The sequence below is a fragment of the Phascolarctos cinereus genome, unplaced genomic scaffold (genome assembly GCF_003287225.1).
Source record: "Phascolarctos cinereus isolate Bilbo 61053 unplaced genomic scaffold, phaCin_HiC Scaffold_5;HRSCAF=322, whole genome shotgun sequence".
Classification (NCBI taxonomy): Eukaryota; Metazoa; Chordata; class Mammalia; order Diprotodontia; family Phascolarctidae; genus Phascolarctos; species Phascolarctos cinereus.
Genome location: NW_027555958.1, coordinates 419,040,954 through 419,062,744, shown reverse-complemented (window position 1 = coordinate 419,062,744; position 21,791 = coordinate 419,040,954). Strand labels below are relative to the sequence as shown.

At 38.8% G+C, this 21,791-nt stretch overlaps 2 protein-coding genes across 7 annotated transcripts in view; one reads left to right on the top strand and one right to left on the bottom strand.

The window, feature by feature from the left end:
- NME7 (NME/NM23 family member 7) overlaps positions 1–818 on the bottom strand; it is a 177,985-nt gene extending 177,167 nt beyond the window's left edge. For 2 of the 4 annotated variants that reach the window (XM_078156505.1, XM_078156506.1), the window contains exon 1: positions 663–818. Coding sequence is in view for 2 of the 4 variants with exons in the window: in XM_020974713.2 (XP_020830372.1) it covers positions 663–665 (3 nt within the window). In the remaining 2 variants the exon portion in view is untranslated. The remainder of the gene's footprint in view (positions 1–662) is intronic. The other 2 variants (XM_020974713.2, XM_020974714.2) reach the window with 2 other exon arrangements.
- A 219-nt stretch (positions 819–1,037) lies between these two features.
- BLZF1 (basic leucine zipper nuclear factor 1) lies at positions 1,038–20,412 on the top strand. 3 transcript variants are annotated; one of them, XM_020974716.2, is made up of 7 exons: positions 1,038–1,267; positions 3,483–3,547; positions 9,211–9,653; positions 13,522–13,721; positions 15,825–15,953; positions 18,038–18,257; positions 19,188–20,412. In XM_020974716.2, the coding sequence occupies exons 2-7, from the start codon at positions 3,517–3,519 to the stop codon at positions 19,368–19,370; spliced, it is 1,206 nt and encodes a 401-aa protein (XP_020830375.1). In that variant the 5' UTR covers positions 1,038–1,267; positions 3,483–3,516; the 3' UTR covers positions 19,371–20,412. The 3 variants fall into 3 exon arrangements, with proteins under 3 accessions (XP_020830375.1, XP_020830377.1, XP_020830376.1); XM_020974718.2 differs by having other exon boundaries at positions 3,480–3,547; XM_020974717.2 differs by having other exon boundaries at positions 3,461–3,547.
- The last annotated feature ends 1,379 nt before the right edge of the window (positions 20,413–21,791 follow it).

The following is a 21,791-nucleotide window of genomic DNA, read 5'->3' as shown; positions in this document are numbered from 1 at the left end:
CCTCATGTGTAAAGTGAGGATGATAAAAAATAATAATAATAATAACACCTCCCAGGGCTGTTGTTAGTATAAAATGAGACATTTGCAAAGTGCTTTGAAAAATTTAAAAATTAATACTAGGTAGTATTTATCCATTGCTTTAAGGTCTGCCAATTTACAAATGAGCACTATATAAATGCTAGCTATTATGAACTCCGGGGAAGGAATGTAACACATTTGACAGCCAAACTATCCTAGAACCGTGTGCCTTAAACAAGGAATGGTGACAGTGTTGATGATAACCACAGGACACATGGCATCCTTGATGCTGGGACGAGCTGGGGAAAGAAGACTTAACATACCCCAGGAGAAGCAGGTTAGCCAGCAAGAAGGGTAGCGTCAGAGCTCCAGCCCAGGCCAGGCCTGTTCCCCAGGAGATTCCCCATGACTTCATCTTCTCCTCTACTCCCCCCTCCTCCCCCACGGAAAGGGGATCCTTGGGAGCCTGCAAGCTCGATAGAGAACCGGGGACAGTGCCTAGAGGAAGCTGACTAAGACAAAAGGCGTGTATAACCAGGGCGGCTCCATCCCACTCGTCCCAAGCCCTTAGGGAACCTAGACGTGGTGGAGGGGCAACATCCCGAGGTCTAAAGGGCGCAGCTGCTGGCTCTCCCCGCACTCACCATGGCGTCAAGGCCTCCAGTACCATGAATCTACTTGTCAGTTACAGGGCAGGGAGCTCTCAACTTGTTCCAAGTTTCCCAGTTACTGTGGTAACCAAGCCCCGCCCACGAGCCTCCTAGCTCCAATTTTATTTCCTTCCTCCACCCCGCCCCTTCTCCCGGCTTTTTAGCGGTCAGACCGGTCGAGGTCCCGCCCCCTTTCTTTAATTTGCCCGCCCCTTCCACGCTGTCGCTCTAGGCAATGTGATACCACCCTCCAATCGCCAACGTCCTCACTTGTGCTTTATCGCTGATTGACCCGGAAGTGAAGATTATTAAAGAGCCGGGAGCGACAAACATTTCTGAAACTATTACTTTTGACAGTTTATTTGCCTCTAGTTTCCGTGACTGATGTCCCATGCCATTGTCATTCGATTTAAACATATACTTAGAACAACATCCCGGAACAATATTTCTGTTGTCAGATGGGTTTAACCCGGAAGCGAATCTCCTAGAAGTCGGAAGTAGTCAGAGGAGAAAAAGAAGCTAGGTTTTTCGGAACAGCCGCGGGCGGCTGTGCATCCCAGGCAGGGAAAAGTGGGGAAAACAGCTCAGTGAAACGCACGGTAAGATGAACAGCCTCCGAAACAGCTTCCAAAACAGGGAATGGAAGAGGTTGATGGGCGGTGGGAAGAGTGTCCTAGGTCACTAATCGGTGTTGAATGGGCAGTGTAGACAGGGCTGAGCCTGGGAATCCTGTTTCCCAAATCTGCGGGGCCAGAAAAAAAAAACTATTAGGATCCTCATTCTTATTCGTGCTTTCAGCACCCCATTTCTTTGGTATCATCGTGGGCATTTTTTTGTTGTGGGAAGTTCTGGAAAGAAGTTTCCAAGTGGGCGACGTTATGGTTTTCCCGAGGAGGGAGGGTATTGAACACCCTTCTCCATAGATTAGAACTGAGGGGAGAGTGGGATTTGTGGGGAACCCGTCAGTTACAAGAGAACATGCTTATCATGTCCCTCGTACCCCAAAGCTAGGTGACAGTGTCATGTCCATTCTGAGGTTGTCATACCTGTCACTTTTTTGCTTCTGCAGTGTATTCTTTCAGAGATAGCCACAATTGAGTATTCAGTTATCATTAATAGCCATTTATTTTTTTAATCCTCGGCAGAGGATACAATTGAAGCCCCATCCTGGTACAGATTGTGCAATGGTGCAGCGTTGACAAATTGGTGTCAGCATTGATGACATTGTTGGAAGTCATTATATTGACATTAATGTGGTAACAGTATTGCATCAGAATGTTTTTTCCACGCTGATGATCCCTCTGGGTCATAGAATTTCTGAGTTGAAAATACTTTAAAGACCATACTGTTGCACATTCCCGACCTGTAAGCCCCAATGAATCTTATGTATAAATAACCTTTCCTTCTGTAAATACTGTCTCATCTATTTTTATTTCAAATGTAAATCAATGAAATTGTGATTTTTAAAAATATAAAAGTTTGAAAGTATTATTTAATTTCTAGTGTTTTTTATTATTTTGTATTTTTCAATAGGGAAATACTAAGACTATAATTACTATCATGTGAAATCTGTTATCTTTTTTACATTAAAAGAGAAATTCTTGTATTAAGAAGAATTTGAAAACCACTAGCATAGTTGTACAAACATTGAATTGAGTCAGAATTCATGGGTTTTGTCTTGGTTCCTTGACCTGTAATTCACCTTGGGTGAATAATTTAACGTCTTTCACCCCCAGCTTTATAGGATTGCATTGAGCTTACCAAGGTCCTTTCCATCTCAAAAAGACAGTGGTTCCTTAGTCCAACCCTCTTTCTGATGCATAAATCTCCTCTGTAGCATCTAAGACAAGTTGCACTCAAGCCTCTGCTTGAACTTTTCCAAAGATAAAGAATCCATAGCCTATGGTGAAAACATACTCTGTTTTCAGATGGCCTTAATTGTTAAGGGGTTCTTACTTATTCTAAACAAAAATCTGCCATGCCATGATGTTTACTGATTGACCTTGTTCTGCCCTCTAGAAACAAACAGAATAAACTTTATTCTTTTTCTTAGTGACAATACTTCAAATATTAGAGGACAAATATTATGTTCTCCCAAGTCTTTTTGTGAGTCTAACCCTCCATAATTTTCTCAAGCATTTGTTATTAACTTAGTAGGTCTCCTCCAGATAGATAGAATTGGTACTGTTATTTTGTTTAGTGGTAAAGGGAGCTCCCCAAGGAGGAAATTCCCTCTACTGTCACAAGCCTGTGCCTTCGATGTAACTCACATTTACATAATTTGGCTAGAGGGGCAGCTAGGTGGCGCAGTGGATAGTGCACCGGCCCTGGAGTCAGCCCGACCTGAGTTCAAATCCAGCCTCAGACACATCATACTCACTAACTGTGTAACTCTGGGCAAGTCACTTAACCCCAATTGCCTCACCAGAAAACAAAACAAACAAAAATTTGGGCTAGAGCACTGAGAGGTTAAGCATCATACAGTGAATACATGTTGAAGGGGAGACTTGAACCCAGGTGGTCCTAGTTTCAACTCGGGAAGTTGCTGCCTTCAGCAACAGTTTGTTAATGTTTTGCCTAAATGTACTGTACAGAATTGAAAAGAATAGCCCAGGTATCTGACTAGCACTACAAGGATATCTATGAGATTATATATCACCTAAAGTAATAAATTTCAGAGGTATTTGGAATATATGTAATCTCATTGCAGAAGCAGTTAACAGGTTAGAATATTTCAGTTGAAGAGACAGCTGCCAAATTAACTTACATTTTGTTCATTCTTTTATACTTAGACATTTCTAAATTTTTCAGCAGCAGTCTTCAGGTAAAGTCCTTTGGATAAGGAAAAATGACTTCCCTTGAAAGCACTGAAGTCAAAGGTAAGTATTTTTTAATGCATAATAAAAAAAAAAGAGTAGAATTTAAGAACAGTGTGGAGAAAAGGTAAGTATTTTTTAATGCATAATAAAAAAAAAGAGTAGAATTTAAGAACAGTGTGGAGAAAATTGAGACCTAATCAGTTCCATTTCATGTGTGAAGAGAACTGTAAGGTATCAAGTTTCTTGTAGCACTGTGTCCATATAATAATACATTTGTAATTTAGACGATTGGACAACAAAGTTTTAAATGTTACCATGATTAAGTAGTATTGTCTACATGGTTGTGGTTTTGTTAGGTGCTATAAAAGCACAATTTTCAGATCTGCTTTCTGCTAGAGGATTGATGTGGACTAAATGAAGTATGCAAATAAATAACAATTAACAGATATACATGATAGGTACAGATATCCTGACTTAAGCAAATCCTACCTATGAAAATTACTTTTAAACAAAAGATAAGGGTCATCTTTTTCATAGTGAAAAGATTTGCAATAACATTCCCCTTTAAGTGGCAGACTTCCCTAATAACTTTAAATATTGTATTGATTTACAGAGATTTTATTATGTATATGAATATAGATATCTCTGCAACTTTTTAGGAACATCTTTAGTATGTAAATTCAATTCACCAAGTATCTTTTGGTATTTGATAACTTCTCAAAAGTGCTTTGATAGGCTTTAAAGAAAATAAAGAGGTGAATGTAACAGTTTCAGCCCTTAAGATGCTTGCAGCCTACCATGGAGTTAAGGAAGGTACACAAATAAATATACTACAAGGCTGAGTAAATTCATCTCCATAAGAAAGGTACAAAGTGTTTTGGAGGTTCAGAAAAAGGAAAAGTGGTTAGAAAGCTCAGAGAAGGCTCCATGAAGAAGAAATATTTAAACCAAACCTCGGAGAGTAAGTGGGATTTCAATAGGCAAAGATGCAAAAGAAGAGGGAAGGACCTATCTAAAGATAGTTACACACAGAAATAAATTAAAATAAAAACCAAAACATATTAAGAATTTAGGGGCATTAGATAAAACACACCCCAGTTCAGGAGAAATCATACCTACAGTGCATTTGTACTTTGTTTTTATTAACCAGGCGAGATCTCAAGTACTAGGTAGAATTTTTATCAGTCTTTTAAGGAAGAAATGAAAGATGTTTCAAAGATTAGAAGGGAAAGATAATCTGCCCTATATTGCTCCTAGAAGCAGTTTCACAGCCAAACTCCTAGGAGTCATCTCCATTGCTGTCCTCTCCTCCATCATCTCCTGCTGACTTCTCGTTCCCTTGTAGTCCTACTTCTGAATTCTCCACTTCACAATACCTGCTTTCTCCAAAATTACCAAAAAATCTCTTTTATTGCCATCCCAGTGGCTTTTTCTCAGTCCTCAATCTTTTTAAGCTCTTGAGCCTATCAATCATCTTGGGATACTCTCTTTTCCTTTGATATTGCACTCTACTTGTTTTCCAGTTATCTGACTGTTCCTTCACGATTTCCTTATACTTGATCTGAATTATGGAGAAAGCAAGAGAGTTCAAGAAAAACATCTCGTTCTGTTTCATTGACCACACTAAAGCCTTGGACTGTGTGGCAAGTTCTCAAAGAGATGGGAGTACCAGATCATCTTTGTCCCCTGAGCAGCCTGTATGTGGGGCAAGAAGCAACAGTCAGACCCAAACACAGAACAACTGATTTTTTTTTAAGATTGGAAAAGGAGTACAACAAGGCTGCATATGGTTACCTTTTTTATTTAACTTATATGCAGAGTACGTCATGTGAAATGCCAGGCCGGGTGACTCAAAAGCTGGAATTAAGGTTGCTGGGAAAAATGGCAACAATCTCAAGTATGCAGACACCACCACACTCATGGCAGAAAGTAAAGAGGAATTAAGAAGCCTCTTGATGAAAGAGGAAAGTGTAAAAGCTGGCTTGAAGCTTAATATTAAAAAAAAAAAACTAAGCTCTTAGCAACTTGATTCTATCACTTGGAACTTGGTTCCATCACTTCCTGGCAAATAAAGGGAGAAGAAGTAGAACCATTGTCAGGTTTTGAAATCTTGGGTTCAAAGATCACTGTACATAGTAACTGTAGCTATTAAATTCAAAGATGCTTGCTCCTTAGAAGGAAAGCTATAACAATTCTGGATAGCATACTAAAAAGCAGAGACATCACCTTGCTGACCAAGGTCTGTATTCAGTATAGTCACAACTGTGGTTTTTCCAGTAGCAATGTCTGTCTCTGAGAGTTGGACTATAAGGAGAACTGAGGGCTGCATAATCACCTTTTTCGAACTATGGAGCTGGAGAAGATTTTTGAGAGTCCCCTGGACAGCAAGGAGATCAAATCAGTCACTACTTAAAGAAATTAATTCGGACTGTTCCCTGGAAGGCCAAATACTGAAGCTTAAATACTTTGGACACATAATGAGAAGATGGGGGACATTAGAAAAGACTCTAATGTTGGGAAAGATTGAAGACAAAAGGAAAAGGGGATGGCAGAGGATGAGATATATATAATGTCATGGGAACAACAAATATAAACTTGAGCAGACTTCGTGAGATAGTCAAGAATAGAAGGAGGTGGCATGCTGTGGTCCATGGGGTCACAAAGAGTTAGATAGGACTGAACAACTGCTTTATTCTCTTCCTTCCTAACTATAAACATCCTCCAAGGCTCTGTCAACTCTCTTTACACTCTTTCAGTGACCTAACCAAGGCAAATGACTCCCAGATCTATAAGTCCTTCCCTAAGCTTTCTTCTGAACTGAAATCAGTGTGACATCACCACCTGCTTCTATGACATCCCCATACCTAGATGTCCCAGAGGATTCTCAGATTCAGCAACTTTCAAAATAGAACCTATCTTCCCCCTTACTCCCAAATTCACCATTCTTCCAAACTTTCCTATGTTATTTGAGCACATCACCATCCTGCCAGTCTCTCACATGTGCAACTTCAGGCTCTTCCTCAACTACTCTTCATCGTCCTTCTAGCTTATCAACATCCTTCTTAAAGTACTGTCCAAAACTTCTCTTTGGCCTATTTTAAAAATTCTAGTTTTAGGACTTGATATACAGGAATCAGGGCAGCATTAGAATCTTTTTTTTTTCATTTGGAAAGATGTTAGAATCTTTAAAGATTAAGTAATGCCTTATATTATCATGGCTTTCCATTTCAAAAGCCATTCAAGGGCTCCGCCAGTGAGATTAGGTGGAGATTAGGAAGGACTTTGCTACAGCACCATCAGTTTGAGTTCTCTAAATTAAATGGGAGCTACAGTTGAAACCTCATTATCATAAGTTGCATGTTGCGGCTTCTTGGGCATTTGCTGGTGTTTGACAGTAACTCCGCCTTGCATTTTGAAAAGTATTTTTTATGCTTAGAAGGAGTTCTGCTTCAAGTTCAGTGGAGAGTTATTTACTTTGGAGTGACTCACATAAGTAGATTCATTTAGAGACTGGTAGAGTCATCAGAGACACCTTGAGTAGGCAGTAGTACATAACAGAGCTACTTCTGTATGTACAATTCACTTGGCTACTTGCGGTCTACCTTGTGTTACTGTTCCTATATATGTTCTGTATTCCCAACTAGATTTTAAACACTTTTAATGCAAGAACTATTAATACGTCTTTGTGTCCCTAGTGTTTATCACATACTTAAAAAATACTTGTTTTTTTGTGATGGTGATGATGAAGAATCAGGGTCATGATGAACATCATTTGTTGTATTGTGTTATGAAACGTTAGTTTTTCTGTCCCTTCCTGGCCACAAGTATGCCTACTTCCAGAAGTTTTTCTCTTCTTAATTTTTTTTCTAATCTTTTTCGTCCTGGGAAATAAGATAACCAAAATTGCTAAGAGGTGTGCTTAAAATAAAAAACAATATACTCTGAATAATGATGTAAGAACATCTTCTAAAGAAGAAAATTTATTATTAGTTTTAATGTGGGGTCCTTGTGACAGCTATTTCAGATTCCTGTTTTTGCTTCTGTGGATTTTTTGTTGTTATTGTTGTTTTGGGGAGTTTTTTGGCTGTGCTTAGGATGACTGACATTACCAGAAATCTGACCCTCAGGTAAGTGGGATGTTATCGTATATCTAAGTACAGGACTTCATGAGTAGGCTGAACTACATACTCACAAGGCCCAGGCATTTCTTAGCTAGTCTTATCCTATATTGCTAAGCTCCAAAATCAAGGGTGGGCCTGCAGTCAGTAAATCAATGCTGTTTCTTTCTCAGAGAATGACAGTGCTAAGCTTTTCCTAGTTTATTCACTTTAAGACAAGGTGGAAGGAAATAGTTTGAACTATGAATGGTTTTTATTTTCTGGGCTAATTATAACACATAAGGAGAAAGCCAGTTTCAATCAGCTGATACTTACCAAAGACTCAGTATGAATTCAGGACTATTGGGCATCATAGGGAATATAAAAGAAGCATAAGATACAGTCCTATTGTCCTTGAGAGCTTAGACTCGTGGAGAGACGTGAAACAATTATAAGGTGGTAAAACCTAAGTTTACCTGTCAGAATAAAACAATATAGGCAGCATTGTGCTTTAGGAATTCAGAAGACAGAGATCACTATGGGCTGAAACAGTCAGTGTTAACATAGAAAAGGAGATGGGACTCAGTCCTGAAGTATGAGTAGGAATTAAATAGGAAGAAAAAAATAAGGAGGCCATTCCAGGAAGAGTAGGGTGTGACTACTAGAGATAGAAGTGAGCATGGGGTGTTTTTGAAAGTTAGGTGACCAGTCATAACCTTGAACTTTTTTTTCCCCATTTAATAGAAGAAAACTGGTAATGCTTACAGTCTTATTTACATACTCAGTCCTTTATAATTTAATGGCATCAGTCTGAGTAATTTGGAGACATTAGTAATTTTATGTTTCCTTAAACTGCTGACTAGTATAGAAGGTTTTTGTTTTAGGGCCAGATGAAGAATAGCTTTGACCCCCCCACTCTAGGGATTCGTATCTTTTTCTTCTTTTAATGGTTGAACCATTAAAGGTTTTGAACAGAGGACTAACATGATAAAGGCAATGTCTAAGGAATATGAATATGGTGACAGTTAAGCATAGTTGTATAATGCAGCAGGTGATTATTTGGGCATACAGAGTTTACTCTTACACTGAATTCACATACTCCAAAATAAAAAAAATAACAAAAAACTGTCAGGAGTTACTGAAGATAAAGTGATCCCATTTGGGGATAGGCAGGCTAACACTTTACTTTATATTTCTGTGGTTAGTATAATATTTACTGGTATAGGTAAAGGAAAGGAAACTTTCACTTGTGAAAAATCTAATGAAATGAGAGGTCGATCCTTTGACAAAGTATATGTCATCTGATGACTATCTTTAGGTGTAGCAGTAGATAGAGCCCTTGACTTGACTTCAAGTCCTGCCTCAGATGCTTCCTAGCTGGGTGACCCCAAGCAAGTCCCTCAACTTCTCTGTGCCTAAGTTTCCTCATCAGTAAAATGGGGATAATAATAGCTCCTGCCTCCCAGGGTTTTGAGGATAAAATGAGATATTTGCAAAGCACTTTGAAAACCTTAAAACACTATATAAATGCTAACTATGAATTATTTTTGTTGGTAATTCTAAATTATAAAGCAAAGCAGAATGGTTTTATTAGTAAATGATTGTCCTTTGTTTTCTACATGATAGTAAGTCCTCCTTCAGTACCAGTCCGTGGGGCTGGAGATGGAATGGAAACTGAGCAGCCACCTAAGTCTGTGGAAGTTACGTCCGGAGCCCATCCCCAGAGCTGTCACGGCCTTCGAAGCCCAAGGAAGAATCCTGTTCCATCACTGAGCCCAGGAGTGCTCCAGCTGGGCAAGATTATCACCGACAAAGCAGTGGAAGTTGAAGCTGTTCGAATACTAGTTCCCAAAGCTGCTATAACCCATGATATCCCTGCCAAAAATGCCAAACTGGTTAAATCTCTGGGACACCATAAAGGAGAACTTTTAGGTCAATTAGATGGAGTCATAGACCCCAGAAAAGAGGTAGCAGAATTAAAAAATAGAGTGGAAAAGCTCAGGAGCTCTGAAAGGAGATTGCTACAGGACAAAGAAGGGCTTTCCAACCAGCTTCGTGTGCAAACAGAGGTGAGAGCAGCCTCGAGTAATAGTACTCTTTACACTAGAGCCTGCAAAGTCTGGATGTTGCATAAAGTGGGTTTCCGGGACATTGTTTCCTTTCTGCACATTTGGAAACGCTATTACAGTGCCCTCTGCCGCCTCCAGAACATACACACACACACACACACACACACACACACACACACACACACACACACACACACACACGCACACGCACACACGCACACACGCGCAGGTGTGCCCTGTACTGGGCCCTAAAAGATTCTCCCCTGGTCCTCACACCTGTTCCAGGTTTCTGGTAATAGGACTAGAATTTCCATTTTCTTGATTCCTTCCAGCTAGAAATGATGTGTCTCAAATTACTCAGCTCTTTGGAACTGTCCTTTGTACTTATCACATTCTCTTTTAGGTTATAGTAATTCTTATGTGGATCTTCTTTCCCCATTCAGTTTTGAGATCCATGAGGGCAAGGACTTGCTTTTTAAATCTAGTGCCTTGCAAAGTCTTTGCACATACATCTACTTTCAGAGCCTGTGATTTAGCTGGTATGAGGACTCCCCTCATATCACATTGCCAAGATGCAGCCTCTCTATAACTTATAATGTTAGAACATGGATCAACGCTCAGAGAGCATAAGGAATGTGGCCTTGGTAACACATATATTAAATAGTAAAGGCAGGATTTGAACCCAGGTCCTCATGACTCTAAACCTAGCACTTTCTCCACTGCACCGTGCAGCCTCATATGTGCCTTGCATGACGTAGATAACTTATAAATATTCATTTAAATTGAAGTAGTGGGTCAGTATTATAGGCTTATAGGCTAATTCTGAGAATTTGAGAGGTGATCATATTGAAGGAATGGTCATGTGGTTCTCCTTACCTTCCCACACCACTAAAAGGGGAAAACAAAGCCATCCCCAGCTTGCAGCGAGGTTTGGAGTGACTGCCAGATCTCAGTGGACTCAGCTGCTGCCCTTGGCCACCTTGGATACGCCCAGATAAAAGGTCACCCTCCTCCAGGCCTGCCAGGTTTCTTCAGGTCCCGTCCCTGCCTTCCCTGCCCACATATAAGTACCAATATCCACATGAGGATGGTAAGACGTCTTCAGCAGCAGTGTGATATGAGGCTTGATTGATTGCTCCTGCGCATTTACCAAAATCTGCTTTGCCTTTTGGAGACTCCCTTTTTTTTTTTGAGATTTTTTTGCTCTTTAAGTGTTCTTGAAAAGTTATGAGTGCTAACTTGTCAGATAGTGATGTGTGAACGTGTAGACAGTCTTTTCTGAGTACTAACTGGCCATAGTATTAGACGCTAGTTGATGGATTTCTGTACGGGGTGGGGGGGGGGGAAGCCTGTGATGAACTTGAGTGCCATAATTAGCCTAATAATGATATATGGCCAGTGAGTTTGGGAGGTGGTGGTTATCTCAGGATGGTCAGTTGACTGTTTGGATACTAATTAACATCTTAAATACAACCTTGATGGAGGGAAGGGGGGAGAAGAAGGACAGTATCTGCTTGTAAAATCTTTTGTAAAAAGGGGAAAAAAAACTTGCACTTTTAACAAGCAAATTTATAAGCAGCAGTGCTTCAAAAAAAAATTACTAACTCAACATACAACCAGTAAACCAAAAAGGAGTACAGCAAACTCTACTTGATAGAAAAATGTCTTCTGCTTAGGAAAGGAATCTCCCAACATTGGGTGTTGCAATTGTAGTTACAGTAATAATACCAATAACCACATCAGCAACCGCTGATTGATCATGTGACTGCTCCTTTGCACTTGGAAATTCATACATCAGTTGCATCTCAAATCATGAAATGGGTCGCAGCAGTCCAAATAAGGTGATGGCTGGTGGAAAACAGGCTACCCAGAGTACTGACCACATCAGTAATTATTGCTTGATTATTTTGTAGACTAAAAAAGATATCAAAGGACATTTCAGCTGGTGGTGGCCAAAGTATATCAATGGCTTCCTGTATTGGACATCTATTAGAAGTAATAAAGGAATACTTTAGGACAACGAACCTCAGCCTTTCGGAAGTGTTTGGTGTAGCTTTCGTTTCTCCCACATATTTAAGGCGAGAAAATTCAGTTGCTTGAAGGGTTGAGCTGATGGCTACTCCCAAAGTAGGGATGATAATAAGCACCTGCCTTACAGGATTGTGCAGATCAAATAAGATGATGTATATAAAATGCTTTGCAAAACTTAAAATATTTTTAAAATATGAGATGTTGTTGTTGAAAGATGCAAGGTTTGGTGTCAGTTTCCAGGTCTACTACCACACATTTGCTTAACCTAGTTAGATTTCTAAGATCCACAAGATGGAGAACACTGCCTGGGGCTATCAGCAAGTTCAGAATGCAATTAACAAAATGGCCAGTAGTGACATAAGCAGTTGGAAGCCATAGGTAGTCTTCAATCAATCAACAAACATTTATTAAGTGCTACCATGTGACTACCCTGTGGAATACACAAAGACAAATTAAATGGGCTCTGCCCTGGAGGAGGTTGATTTTAATCAGAGGAATAGCACTTAGAAGTCAGTTTATTCATATACATACTTATAAGTAAATATGAAATACATACCAGGTCCATTGGGAAAGAGTGAGTCAGGAGGCTTGGGAGCCAAAATTTGATAGAGGCTGGGGAGGTGGGGAAGGTGCATTCCAGGCATGGGAGCCAAGAGTGTGTGAAAAAGCCTGGTCAAAGCAGGGAGGCTGCACTTGGGGGTAAAAGGGAGGCCAGGCTTGCTGAAGGACCAGCTTCCTCAGAGGCAGAAATGTGTAAGAAGCCTGGGAAGGTACGTTGAAGATGGATTGTGGAGGGCTTCAGGTGACAGTCTGGAGTTTGCGTTTGATTGTCGAGGCAGCAGGGAGCTATGGAGTTTTTGATGAGGGAGGTGACTTATGCTTTGGCAGCTGTGTGGAGGATGGAGAGGGGAAGAAATTAGGGACAGGGAAATCAATTAGGAGGCTGTTGCAGTAGGTAAGAAGTGACGAGGGCCTGACTTAAGGTGGTGACAGTATAAGCAGAGAGAAGGGGATGGATGCATGCAAGAGGTGTTGTGAAGGAAGAATCAGCCTGACTAGGAAATTGATTCACTGTGGGCTGGGGAAGGAGACGAAGTTGCTAAGGAAGACTCGGACTCTGAACCCTTGTGATCAAAAGACAGTGGTGCCTGTGATACAGGGAAGTTGGGAGAGAAGAAAGTTTAAGGAGTCATCTCTTGTGCTTGTATGGTTTTAATCTTTGTGACTGAGTAAAGATTCATTCTTTCTGCTGTGTTGATAGTAGAGTATGAGCCTTCTAGCTAGAAGATAAAAAGAAGGTGTGAAGTCAGTAGTTTTTATTTAGAGGGGAGTAACTAAATTTGGGGAGATTCATTGCCAGGGTGGCTAGGGGATAATAGATTTTCCAGCCGTAGCAATTCTTCAAGACTATCTCCTGAGTTTTGGGGAGTTGCAGTCTGCATTAATGGAAGGAATTCTCTTACCAATAAAATATTGGTGATTTTCTTCAATAAACCTCCTTGTGTGTAGTGTAATTTACTAGGCACCAGGAAAAATACTAAATAAGGCATCATCTCTGACCTCCAAAAATTCATGATTTGTGCCATTTTACAGGAGTTTACATTTATACCAAAACTTGGATGAACAGATAGAAGTCTCGTGTGGCTTGGATGTGAAGTCCAGACCCATTAAGATATTCTAAGATGCTCCTGGTGAACATACTCCTATGTTCCTACAACATTTCCACAACCAAACCTTTCATCTTAGTACCCTTCTCTGTTATTTCATTAAAGTTAATTCTCTTAATTATTTCACTAATTAGTCTTTACTCTGAGCTATTATTGACGTTCTTTTCTAGGTGAATCGTGAATTAAAGAAGTTGCTGGTGGCTTCTGTTGGGGATGATCTGCAGTATCACTTTGAACGTTTGGCTCGTGAGAAAAATCAGCTTATTTTAGAAAATGAGGCCCTGGGCCGGAACACAGCTCAGCTCTCTGAACAATTAGAACGCATGTCTATACAGTGTGATGTGTGGCGAAGTAAATTTCTAGCAAGCAGGTATTATGCCATTTCACATGCTCAATCATTTTACTAGTTCTGTGCATATTTCAAGCCTTTGACCCATTGACACACAAAAGCAGAATTCATTGTTGAAAAATATTGAAACTTTGAATTTAAAGATTTATAAGAATATTATCTTAAAACCTTTAAGGATGTTAGAACATATTATAGCTGCCACAGAATGTACTTTCTCCTACGTTCATAACATACATTTACTTATCATTTTGCTGGTTATGGAGTGGGGACCATCTCCAGTCATCCTTATCTGTATCTGGCCACTGGACCCAGGTGGCTTCGGAGGAGAAAGTGAAGCTGGTGACCTTGCACAGCGCCCCCTCACTTAAATCCAATTTACTTGCAAATCATGGCATCATCTTCCTGATTCATGGTCCTCTTTGAGAACAAAAGACAAACAACAGTTACAGAGTATTTTGCATTTATCATCTTCATTTGATTTTCTGAGGTTAGCAATGCAGGTTTTATTATCTTCGTTGTAAAAATGAGGGTGGGGACAGATTCCCAGATGAGGGAAATGGGTTTCACTCACTATGTGATGATGGAATAATAAGCAACAGAACAAAACCAGGTCCTTTAAGACTCTTTCCAGTACCTTCTCTGTAGGTGGCTAAACTGTCAGTAAATTGATGGAGAAGGAATGTGAACTACAGACTTGTACCAGAATCAAGAATCCTGAATGACTTGTGTACAGACTGGTATGGCCTTGGTTCTCAGGGCAAAAGAGTACCCATAGACAACATTGTGCCTCCTACCCTTAGACTTTGGATCACAGAGGGAGGACTCTGAGAAGACTTAATAGGAAAACTAGTAGAGCTGCTGCTGCTTTTGAAAACACTAATAAGGTGTTAGCTTTTTTTTAATATTGCAAATAAAATTTAATGATGTTAAGAATACAAATAAAGACATTCTCATTATAAAGAATTCCACAAGAAACTAGGCTTGTGGGTCATCTGGAGAAAATTGGATAACACCTGAAGTAGAACTTCAGGAGGAGTGTAGAACTGTGGCTGGAGAACTGGCTGCACCATCAGGAATCCCCCGGTTCAAGTCCTGCCTCTGACACAAATAGCTGTGTGACTCTGGGCAGAGCAGGTACTATACTGAAATTAGAGATCCAATTTGTTCCCCTCCTCCCCCCTCAAAAGAATATAACTGAGCACTAGACAGTACAGAAGGAATGCTTAAGAACAGTATCCCATGTTTCATATCTGTGAAAGATCATTCACCAAAGACTTTAAATTAAGTTGTGGGGTGCTAGATGTAGCAGTGGATACAGCACCGGCCCTGGAGTAAGGAGGATCTGAGTTCAAATCCAGTCTAAGACACATAACACTGCCTTGCTGTGTGACTCTGGGCAAGTCACTTAACCCCAAATGCCTCACCAAAAAAACAAAACAAACATAAAATAAGTTGTATTCTAATTGTCCTGATATAGAACAACTTTTTAAAGAAAAATAAGTTTGTAGTTGTGTTGATTTTATAAAAGTACTAAACATTTGTTGTTTTTCACTGAGCAGTTTAAAATCCTATTCATGCTTAATTTATAGCCCTGGAAAAAGCTTGTTGCTGTAAGAATAATAATGGGACTTTTTTATATTTTTTTGATTTACCTTCTAATAGCATTCGAAACAAACTGCTGTCTCTTATTGTCACATCCTTGTTACCATTTTATTTAAATTTTGAGTCCGCAGACAAGATTTTATAGTATTCAGTGGTCTTAGTGAAAAAATTCAGTCTGAGACCTTAATTGTTATTCAGTTAGTTGTTAACTAGGGTGAAAACATACACAAATTATAAGGAGGCTCGATAATTGCAGAATAAGGATGACAGATACCTACAGGAATCATTATCTTCACTTTGTAGTCTTTTCCCTGTTGTCTTTTACTTAAATTTAATTGGATGTCTTTCCCAAGCACCAAATTAAATTAAAATTTTTAATCAAAAATTTTAAAGATATTGCCATCAGTATTAAAATTTCTTTGTGTCAGTTGTAAAATATGTTATTTCTGTTGTGGTGGTGTTTTTGTTTGTTTTTTGTTTTGTTTTAAAGATTTCATTTGTGGGATATATAATGTTTTGCAGGGTTATGGCTAATGAGTTAACTAATGCCAGAGCAGCGTTACAGCGTCAAAGCCGGGATGCCCAGAGTGCTATTCAAGATCTCCTCAGTGAACGGGAACAATTCCGGCAAGAGATGATTGCTACTCAGAAGTAAGCCATAATTGTGCTGTGTTGTCAGGGGCTTTTCTTCCAAAACTCAGACTTCTCTTTTGACTTCTGTCTCCATTTGTTCCCTTGTTACACTGTGCTGCATCAAGCTGAAATGAAGGTTCCACAAGAAATCAAAAGCCTTCTCCATCCTCCAGGAGGTTGCATTCTAATTGAGACTCCATCTGTGTGGGGAGGAATCTTTGAGGACAAATGTGGACTGTGCTTTGAGAGGCAGTTGGCCTGCTTCCTCCAGAAAGCTCTTTGAGGTGATGCGGAGGAATATCATAAGGAATCTTTCCTACATGCTTCTAAATATAGAATTTCAGGCTTCAGAGCACTTCGTTACCAGTTACCAATTCACATTCTTACAAGTCTGGTGCAATTTTATAGATTTAATTCAGCTCAACAAGCATTTATTAAGTATTTGCTGTGTGTTTCATTGGGGATACAGAGTCAAAAATAATAATAGTCTTAGACCTCAAACAGTTTTATACTTTGATTCAATCACTTTCAGTCAGAGGGAATAGTATGTAATCAGTCTGTAAAGATAGACTGAAGCCTGATTGTGAAGGGCTTTAAATGCTGAACGTTTAAGAGTTTGTAGTTTACCCTAGACGCACTAGAGAGTGACTAGAGCTTCTTAAGCCAGGAAGGGACGTGGTCAGTCTTATGCTTTAAGAATTGAAGTTTGGCAGCTGTGTGGAGGTCAGGTTGGAAAAAGGAGACTAGAGGCAGATCAAGTAGACTATTGTAATAGTTGAGGCAAGACATCATGAAAACCTTAACTAGGGTTGTGACCATGTGGGTAGAGGATAGGAGATGAATATGTTGGATAGAGACACTACCAGTTATTAATGGCTTCTAAGAGTTATTCCAAATTATATATTATGCTGTTCCAGATTATACCATGACTTTATGAAAATGCCATCTATTGCATATTAGATCCCCAATTGTCAACTAGGTGGTTTTAATGGAAGGCACATATATTATTGAGAGGGCCCCAACTATTATAATGGGGGAAACAGCATGTTGTGGTAGAGCCGGGAAGACATAGTTTCAAACTCTGTCTCTTTCAGTTACCTGCGGTATGGCCATGGTCAAGTTATTAAACCTCTCTGAGCTTCAGTTTTTCTTTGTGTAAAATGGAGATGATCTCTCACAGGGTTGTTGGAAGGGTTTTAGGATGTAGAGAAACTGTGTATAGCAAAAATTCTAAATTGACATCACTCTTGAACATCCTTTTGATTTCTTATCAAGTACAACAGTGTGCCATTAAACAGTGATAGTTACAGGTATGGGCTCTTTAAAGGAAAGGTGAAATGGGTCTCAGATGGTTGCTATGGAAATAGCTGAATATCAGTTTTATTTTTCACTATACCCACTTAAGCTTTTGATCAGGAAAGATGTAATCAAGACATCTACTCAAAGGAAAAACCAAACCAAGCCATGTATTTAGAGGGGGAAAAGGCTTCTCACATAAAGGTGGTGTTAATAGAGGATGATCACACTACCACATAACCATTTCTTCTTCCTGTTTCACCATGAGGTAAGAGTGGCCTTAAAACAAAGGTAGCATTCATAGCAGGGATGTTCTAGCTGCCCAGGAAAGCTAGGAAAGCCGAGTACGGTGGATACTCTCCTTAGATCTACCAGCCTAAGTAAAACAGGTAGGCAATCTACAGAGAGGTAAAAGAAGTTCCAAATCACCTGCAGCAGGGTGCTCACACAATGAGAGGCTCATTCTGAGCCTCTTGCCCCGTTTACACTCATTGGGCATGAGGTGGGTAGAATTATTTAAATTGCCTTGTGCCTTTTTTTTTGCCCAAATGTCACATATTTGCATAGGTTAAATGTGTATATAACATAACTCCATAGTAAATACATATACATCTTGAAAATTTTGAGGTGCTATATATAAGTGCCAGGCACCATTTATCTGCTTTGTCTGGATTTTTCTTATGCTTTATTTGAATTCTATAGTGGGGAAGCATTATACAAATCCAGATAAATATTTCCCATTTATCTCATACACCTGGCTTGTAATTAGCTGTCATATTAATGTCCTGTGTATGTTTCTGTTGCAGATTATTAGAAGAACTCCTGGTTTCTTTGCAGTGGGGTAGACAACAGACTTACCATCCTAATGAACAACCCCACAGCACTGCAGAGCTAGCATCAACAAATCACAGATTGGCTGCAGCACTGAATTCCCATTTCCTTGGAAATGTTGGCACTAAGAATCTAAAAAAGGCTTCCCCTAAATTTGAATTTTGTAATACTCCAGCAGAGAAAATGGCTGAAACAGTAAGTTTTCACAACCATCAACTTTTGAGCTTTGAGAAAGGGGTCCTATGAGAGCCAGCAGTTGTTAGGGAGAAACATCAGACTTGAAATCAAGAGCCCTGGGTTCTAGACCTGGCTGTGCCACTAAGTCGTGAGAGGACCTTAGTCAAGGCACCCTTTGGGCCACTTTTTCCTCATCTAAAAATATGTAGGGGTAGAATGAATTATCACTTATCTCCAAGAAAGGGGGGCGGGGGGGACGTTTGATTCCTGGAGAGAATCCAGACAGACATGCTTATCTCATTTAATTTCTCTGGTTATAACATGGACACTTAATGTATGGTGTGTGATCACCTAGAACTTTTGCTGTTTCTCACTAACACCTTTGGGCATATTATTTCTTTTCTGGGAAAGAATTTTCTGAGCCAGGATGTTCCTCTCTGAGGTCTTTGAATCACTCTAGTTTTGCCTAACATTTTTTTCTGTTGAGTGTTGGGTGAAAAAAAAATATACCTATTGTACTATTGTACTTAAAATGATTTTATAGAGAGGCTAAAAAAAAACCATCGTACATGATTTTAAAATTATTATTGTTGTTGTTCAAACTCCTCACTCGACCAACCACAATACCCAGTGAAATACAAGTGTTTGTTTTAAGATGGGGGGGGAGAGAGAATTCATTAATTCCACCATGATTTGTTATTTATTGGACATTGTCTAGGTACATGGTACTGTAACTGGGCATCCTTGTTAATCTGTGAACTTTTTAATCTTCTTACCTAACACTTAACACTCATCTTGTTCATTAAATTATTAATAGTAGTTATATAGTAATAGCAATGAGGCTAAGAACTTTTAGAGCAATTCCTTTTCAATGTATCGTTTTTATTATCCTAATATCAAAACAATAATGTACTGCTTGCATCTGATCATAGCTTTTATTTCCCTTAGATTCTTCGAATTTTAGATCCAGCTACCTGTACAGAAAATTCATCTGAAATATTTTCAGAGTCTTCACCAGCCACTTTGCTTTCTACAAAAAAAAATATTGGGCGATTCCATCCATATACGAGATATGAAAATATAACTTTCAACTGCTGCAATCACTGCCAGGGAGAACTTATTGCCCTTTAAAAGAAATCAAATCAACATCTTCAAAATGTCCTAGAATCTCTTGTCATACTAGAGTTTTGGGGCTAGTCTTGTTAAGGTACCATGTAATGGCACTCTTTCTGCTTATATACTGGATTTCTCCAAAGAACTTCCATGTATCGAATTTTAGATCTTTTTCATAGTTATCTACTCAGGGTATAAAAAGCACAAAACTCTAAAAATATTAATCACCAATAATGCAAGCTTTCCAAAGCTTCATATTGTGCTTTCTTTAAAGTTTGTAGTCTTGGAATTCTCTTGGTAGTTGGGATTTTAAAATCTCCCCAAAATGGCTACATTGATTTTTACCAGTTTCTAGGTTCCCAACAAAGCATGGTCTTGAAAAATGTTTACCTTACTGAAAGGGAGAAGAATAAAGTGTAATAAGCTATATGTTTCTGAATAAATAATTGATAAGAAGGTGTGTTCAGCACAAAGTGTGCATATGATGTTAGAGGTTTTTCAGACTGTTGTGTAAGGCTGACAGAAAGAAGAGACAATTTTAACTATTAAACTGGACCGTAGCAAGTATGATACACAATATATTTTACTTGTTTTTTAAAAGAAATATTCCGGTCTTGATTTGTACAGATCTAAGTAATAGGACTTTAAGAAACCGTTTCAATTTGAAATATTCTGTGCAGCATGTATTTTTTAAAAAATTGTAATATAACAGACCATTACTATCTTTATAAACCCAAAGAAGGAAAGCAACCCATCAGTTTAAACTTTGTTTTCAGCATTGTATTATTATGTATCAATGGTTGACTCCTTAAAAACAGTTCTTATTTTATACCAGGGTACAAGGACTCATTTAAATTAGTCTCCTATGTAATTATACCAAATTATGCAGATGAGTTACAGAAGTGCCTATTAGAAGAGAAATCTTCACTGGTCAGGTATAAAAACAATGTGTTGAATATGTATGTTTTTGTCAACTAAATAATTGTTTCTGGCAGCAGTGTTTGGATTAATTTATTGTTTCAGATGGCAATAAATGCATTTATCTTCTGCAGTGGTAAAACTGCCTTGTTTATTTTTAATGTAATGTAATGTAACCATGGATGTTGGTGCTCTAAGTCAAAGCTTAATGTAGCTCAGAATGAGAACTGGTTCCTCCCCAATTGATTATCTCCTCTTCATAGCCTTTTAGCTGTGATTTTTTTTTAACATCTCTTTATATGCTTGTAATTGTTTAAACTGTGTGGCTAATCCTACTATAGGTGGGATAAGATAAATAATTCAGATGATAAAACTGATAGAAACTACTCATTTTTGACAGGAAAAATTATTTTTCATGATTATGTAAACCTCTGTTTGCATCACAGTTTCTGTTTTTGGTACTTTCAACTTAGATTAAAACATCAGTTTGATTATAAACAGCATTCTTAGAACCAGAAGTATCTCAAAGTACAAGATACAAGAAGTAGTCTGTTTCTTAGGGGCAAACATGTAAAGGTTGTCACTTTGAAATATGTAACTATCACAGAAATAGTACAACCAATTCATGCCAACATTTAAAAAAAGTTTTGAATGTGAATTTTAATTTGTGCAGTGAGCATCTTCCATTGAATTAACTTAAGCTTCAGTTTGTCATTAGCTTCACCATTTCAGTACTGGAGGTTTTTATAATAGTAGTGTAGACATAATCTTCACATTTATATAAATTACTCATTTACCATTTTATTAGAATCAGATGATTTCTAACTGCCTGCTTAACCTAGTTCCCAAATCTTGTGAAAAGCCTAGATTTTTCCCATCTTTTCTGAAGCCAAAATACATCTATATGTTGTCATCTTTAGAAAACTAGGTGATATTATACCCTCCAAGTTCATGGAATCATGCCAAAACAGCAACCATAAAGTATTTTTACATGGGTGTATAGCCTCAGGCAACTAAGTGGCACAGTGGATAGAGTGCTGGGCCTGGAGTCAGGAAGACACATCTTCTTGAGTTCAAATCTGGTCTCAGACACTTATTAGCTGTGTGACCTTGGGTAAGTCACCGAACCCTTTTTGCCTCAGTTCCTCATCTGTCAAATGAGTTGAAAAAGGAATGGAAAACCACTCTAGAATCTTTGTCAAGAAAATCCCAAATGGGGTCATGAAGAGACAGACATGACCAAAACAATTGAACAACAATTAGCTTCCCCTAACTATGGCTACTTTGGAGACATTCTGGAAACTCCATTAAGAAAACATAATCAAGATACCTATTTTAGAATATTTTTTATTCTTTACAAGTGTCATTCAGGAACTCCAAGAAAAGCTGTAACAGCCAAAGAAATTAAGGTGATATGCTTTGACATGAACCTCAATATATCACCTACAGCTGAGAGATCAAGAAGGTATTAGAATATGGCCATAGTTTGGCCGGAAAATTGTCCAGAAAGAGTCAAATTGC

What these genes read in the sequence shown, in the direction of transcription:
- BLZF1 (XM_020974716.2), top strand. Translation starts at nt 3,517, where the DNA reads ATGACTTCCCTTGAAAGCACTGAAGTCAAAG. An exon ending in AGCTTCGTGTGCAAACAGAG is followed by an intron (nt 9,654 to 13,521) that starts GTGAGAGCAGCC and finishes GTTCTTTTCTAG; the next exon opens with GTGAATCGTGAATTAAAGAA. An exon ending in CAGAGAAAATGGCTGAAACA is followed by an intron (nt 18,258 to 19,187) that starts GTAAGTTTTCAC and finishes TATTTCCCTTAG; the next exon opens with ATTCTTCGAATTTTAGATCC.